The sequence below is a fragment of the Drosophila albomicans genome, chromosome 3 (assembly GCF_009650485.2).
Source record: "Drosophila albomicans strain 15112-1751.03 chromosome 3, ASM965048v2, whole genome shotgun sequence".
Lineage (NCBI taxonomy): Eukaryota > Metazoa > Arthropoda > Insecta > Diptera > Drosophilidae > Drosophila > Drosophila albomicans.
This window is the reverse complement of record NC_047629.2, coordinates 650,648-656,178: the sequence shown is the minus strand read 5'-3', so window position 1 is coordinate 656,178 and position 5,531 is coordinate 650,648. Positions and strand designations below refer to the sequence as shown.

General features: G+C 41.0%; 1 protein-coding gene across 1 annotated transcript; it reads right to left on the bottom strand.

The window, feature by feature from the left end:
* Positions 1–1,096: 1,096 nt before the first annotated feature.
* On the bottom strand, positions 1,097–4,889 carry LOC117571664 (protein krueppel). The gene is made up of 2 exons (XM_034253904.2): positions 4,234–4,889; positions 1,097–3,529 (listed from the first exon to the last, which is right to left on the bottom strand). Exons 1-2 carry the CDS (start codon positions 4,268–4,270, stop codon positions 1,953–1,955), a joined length of 1,614 nt encoding a protein of 537 aa, XP_034109795.1. The 5' UTR covers positions 4,271–4,889; the 3' UTR covers positions 1,097–1,952.
* Between the last annotated feature and the right edge of the window lie 642 nt (positions 4,890–5,531).

Genomic DNA, 5,531 nt, shown 5'->3' with positions numbered 1-5,531 from the left:
ATATTTACAGTTAAATTGACATTACGATTAAATACGATTTATAGATGATATTTTTTGTACACTTAAATACGATTATACATAGTTAATATTATTTTTATTACATATATATTATACATAATTCATATGAAACATGTGAGGTGTGTGTACAATGCGCAGATTTCAGGTCCGAGGCGGGGGCCTTGAAATGCGTTAACTATTGGCTTTACTTTTTGTAATTATTTAATCTTGAGGAACTTGTATACCATACACTTGAATGAACAAAGAAAATTACACAATATTTTGTTGCATTTTTGTTTGTGATTTTTGTTTTTTGTTTTGTTCAAATAACGAGCGAACGAAAAATGCATCGAGGGAATTCTGCACCTCGATAAATCAAAACCAAAGATTGCACTAAAATTAATATGTAGTGTAAGTTGTTGTTGTTTATACAGTTATATATGCTATATACAGATCGATTTATATACATTGAGATTTAGTTAAGGTATTAAATACTTATATAATATATATGTGATTTAGAAATGCGTTTTTGAAAATCGTTCGTTTGACTTAGATCGTAAAAAATATGCATAAAAATTGCTATATATGTATATTGTACGTGTTGTATATAACTTTCGATATCGATTTAAATTTGGTTTATCTTCCATTTGTATATAAATTCAGTTTGAATTGTACGATTGCCCAAATTGTTATTGTATAGTATATATGTATATAACTATATGTTTAAGTTATGTGTACGAACTGCGTATGTGTTAGTTAGTATTTTTGTATGCATGTGTGTGTTTGTGTGTGTGTTGCTTAATAACAATCACAACAATTGTTTTTACATAGAGGTATTGGAGGTATTCGGTTATAGTATTTCTTCCTGTTTACTTGGTTCACGACTTAACTTTTAAATGTTATGCTTTATATTTTACGATTTATATTGAGCTATATTAATATATTTTTTTTAGTTTTACAACTATGGAAGTCGAATCATTTTAGAACTAAAAAAAAAATAAAAAGAAGTAAAATAAAAAGAAAATAATTATTTTTTTCTGTATTTTTCTGTTTTATTTGTTGCGTGCTTTCATTTAAGTTTATTTTTTTTAAATGTGTCACTAGCAGTTCATTAAATACAATTTAAATAGCGAACTAAAGAAATGACTAATAATAATTGATGATAATTGCAATAAAACGAGATTCATGCAATAAAAATGACTTAGGCTAATTAAATTAAATAATATTATTTTTAAATATATATAAAATTCATAATTCGTTGCAAACAAAACAATTGGCGTACTAATTAAAGAATTTATTTTTTCTTTGCATAACTTAAAGTTAATTTTGATTTTCGATTCGATTGGTTTTAATCATTGGCATTTTCTTTGAGAATAATAAAGTGGTTGTTAAATTAAACCAAAATAATAACTAAAACTAGAAATAATATTTTTTTGCTTTTGATTGGTTTTACATTAGTTTTTTTGTTTGTTTGTTTTTGTTTTGTGTTTTTGTTTAAGTTTTTGGGGAGCGCTGTATAATTTACAATTGGCTTCGCTGGCTATTTACAATCTCAGAACAACAACTAAAAGATATAAACTAATTAAACTATAAACTACAACATTAAAATGGCACAATATTAGCTGGGTTGTAAAGGGGGAGAGGAGGGGAAATTCTTATAGTAAATTTGTCTTAGTTTAGTTGCGTGTTTTGTACAATTTTTTGTTAAAGGAATTTTTTGATTTATGTGCAATTCATTTTGCTAATGACTAATAATTTTTGTTGTTTATCGTATTTATGTTATGTGTGTGTTTGTGTGTGTTATTAATTGGTTTTTGCTTGTACTTAGCATAAATTCCTGTTCCGAAAACGTTTTTACCCGCCAGCTTTTCATCTGATGAGCACTGGCCCTTCATATAGCTATATATATAGTACTATATGTATTTACAATTTCTTTGGAGGTGCTGGAGCTGGTTTTAATGAAGCTGCTGCTGCTGGCGCAAATACAAAGCAGCGGCATCGTCGAGTTCATCGAGATCGATGTCATCCTGCTGGTCATGCGATTCAGCGGAACGTGGCGAGTGCATGCTCAGATCCTCGGGCTCCGTCTGCTCGGGCATATCGCTGGCCACATGCATGATCTGTGGTGGCGGCAGGCGAAAGACACGACGAATGTCCTGCGCCTTGCGGCGAGCATTGCTGCTGCTGCAGTGGCCATCCACCGAGCTGGCGCCATCCTCGGACAAGTCGAGTGGGGCATCCTCATCCATGCTGCTCTTGGCCAGGTCCACAGACTCCTCGGAGCCGCCATAGCTGGCGCACATGGCCGCAAACTTGTGTGTGGAGGACTCGAGGGCCGCAGAGGCAGCTGCAACAGCAGCGGCAGCCATGGGATAATCACCGCTCATGGCTGGCGAGAGAGCTGGCGTGGGCGGGGATTGAATGCCGCACTTGTGGTTCATCAGATGATGGCGCCGACGGAACTTCATGTGGCAGCGATCGCACTCGAAGGGCTTCTCGCCATTGTGCACCAGCATGTGGGACTTCAGCTGATTGGAGTCGCTGAACTTGCCGTCGCAGATCTCACAGGTGTAGGGACGCTCGCCGGTGTGGACACGCAGATGGCGGCGCAGGTTGGCGACCTGGACGAACTGGCGATCGCAGTGGGAGCAGTGATAGGGCTTCTCGCCGGTGTGCAGACGCATGTGTGTCTTCAGGTGATGATCCCGGGTGAAGCGCTTGTGGCACTCGGGGCACTCGAAGGGCTTCTCGCCGGTGTGGGTGCGCTCGTGGTTCTGCAGGACATGCTTGTAGCCAAAGCTGCGCGAGCAGATCTTGCACGTGAAGCTCTTGTCGCGGGATGGATCCTTGGCTGCTGTGGGCGCTGCGGTGCTGTTGTTGGCTGTGCTGGCCTCATGTGCCGACGAGTTGGGCGAGCTGCCGCTGGAGGGTGGCGAAATGGGACCGCCGGGTGTGTGATACAAGTCGCTGACACTCATGCTAATCTCCGTTTGGAATTCCTTCTTCACCGACAGCTTGCGCGTCTTCTTTGCTGGCTCACCGAGTCCCATGTGATGATGATGATGCTGAGGCGTGCTGTTGGGCGAGCTCAACGGATGCTTGCCGCTGCTGGGCACTGGCGAGTGTGGGCTGGCTGGCGGGGAGTGCAGATGTGTGCCGGGCACCGGGAGCGGAGTCTGCTGCTGTTGTTGCTGCTGCTGTTGGTGCTGTGCGGCCCAAGCGCCGAAGAGCGCCGCTGGATTGTGGGGGAAGAGTGTGGTGGCTAGTGTGCTCATCGGCAGCTGTGCCATGAAGGCGGCCGCCTGCCGATTGGCAGCCAGCAGCTGTGTGGGCGACAGCATGCCAAAGGCGGATGCTGCGGCAGCCTGTTGCAGGCCCATGGCCGGGTATAGGGAGTGGGAGTGGTTGTGGGAGTTTGTTGCTGCCACCGGGCTGCTCGCTGAGGTGTTGGCGGACATGGGCGGTGACAGGGACATGGAGCGATCGACAACGATTTCCTCGCGTTTGATGCCAGCTAAAGCGGCTGCCAGGCCTAAAGAAAAAGAACAGAACAAAAAAGTGTTGCAAGTTAGTAAAGATATAAAACGAAAACCTTTCCTATTTTCTTTTCAATTTCACTGCATGCTGAGCTGTCAGTTACAGTTTTATTTGGTCAGTTGCCCGCCGGGCAATGAAGCAAAAATTCAACTTTCAACTTAAAGTTCACAGCAGGCGCGAAGGCAAAGGCAAAGGGCAAAGCACGTGTGTGCGAAGGAGACAAGCAATCGAATACTTTAAGCGAAGAGAGTGCAAAGCAAAAAGCTTAAGAGCACCATATGTGAAGCATATGTGTGTGTGGTCTACTCTCCCACTCTTTCGCTCTCTCGCTTTTGCGCTCAGTTGTCGTTTGTTTTGGTGGGCGTTGCGTTAAACGAGTTAAATGCCGGTTTGCTGCTGCCCAACAAAACTTGTAAACAAAACTTAATTGTGCGCCGCAAGCGTATGTGTGTGTGTGTGTGAGAGTTTGAGTGTGTGTTGGCTGTTGCCAAAATGGCGCTTAATGTTAACTTGGGCACATTCAGACGTCGTTATTGCCGTGCATATGTGTGAGTTGAGTGTGCAAGTTTCTGTGCTTTAATGCGCTTTAATGAGAGCTTTAATTTGTGTTATAATTCACAAATTGCAGAAAACTGCTGAGTTTTTGATATTTTTTTTAATTGTTTATAACTTTTGCTGTTTTTTTTTTTTATTACTTACTTCGTGTTTGCGCGTCCTGCAGCATTGATATAGCCATAACTGTGTTGATGTCCTTGCTTCACTGCAGCAATTTAAACTTCACTTAACTTTGTAGTATTTTGAGTAGTTTTTATGTTTTTTTTTTCAGTTCTGAACACAAATTTTCATTTGAGCTGCGATATTCGTAAACAATTTCGCGCACTTTTGGTTTTTGTTGATGTTTTTTGTTCTTTGTACTTTGAGGTAGTTTTTGCACAGTTTACAAAAGTTCACGATTTACAAAATGAGGTAGTTGCAATTAATTTATATTCATTTAAATTTATTTATGTTTTTTTTGCTAGTTATGCGTTTTAGTTGAGGTATTTGGTTTGTTGCTGGTTTGTCACAAGTTTCACGTTTGGTTTTTTGACCAAATAATTATATTTTTTTATTTCCTTTAGTGAGTTGTTGAGTTGTGACTGTGACGAGTTGTCGCTGAGAAATGATACGATGCGAGTGACTGCAACACGTTTTTATATTGAGCTGAGCGGAGTAGTTGTATCCTTTGCGCTGTGGAAATCCTTTTGAAGCAACAAATTTTTTTTTGCTTGAGTGTAAACGAGTATATGTGTTTTGTGTGTGTGAATGTATTTGTTTTTGTTTGTTTGGCACCAGAAACTGTGCTCTTCTCACTGTCAGAGCCAAATCACGAATGATATGAATTCGCCGCGTGCGCTAACTATAAGTACGCTCGCAGCACTCACCCTCTCTTCACCAGCACACTCACACACACGCAGTCGGGCACGCACACAGAACACACGCACTCAATCGCTCACTCACTCACTTACTCGCTCACTCTCGCACACACGCATGAAAGAAGCAAGCCAAAGGGAGGAGGAACGACATACGACGACAACGACTACGACAACGAAGCGAAACCCGACGATGCCCCGATGAAAGCAGGTACCGTGCTCTCCTTTATGAGTTGGACTCGTAAATGATTGTGTGCGTGTGTGTGTGTGTGTGTGAAGTTGTAAAAAAAAAACTAAACACTCAGTTGAGAGCAGCTCAAAAATGCCTCAGCTCTTTTTTGGTTTTTGCTTTTCCGATTTTACCTAAGCAATTTTTGATTCTTCATAAGCATATGCAAATCCGTGCGACTGAGACAGCAAATACTCAACTCAAACTAGATATATTAAGGGCACTTTAGATCCTAGAACTAAACTATGCACTTCGCTTAACATCAAAGTGGATAATACAAAAAACACAAAGTTGACTTTTAGCCAAACATCCTAAAAAAGTTAAAGTGACGGGTGTAAAAAATTTTATGGTTTTATGAC

Bases quoted from the DNA above. Each gene is read 5' to 3' on its own strand.
- LOC117571664 (XM_034253904.2), bottom strand. From the start codon at position 4,270: ATGGCTATATCAATGCTGCAGGACGCGCAAACACGAA. The intron at 3,530-4,233 runs GTAAGTAATAAA...CTTTTTCTTTAG, and splicing joins GCAGGACGCGCAAACACGAA to GCCTGGCAGCCGCTTTAGCT.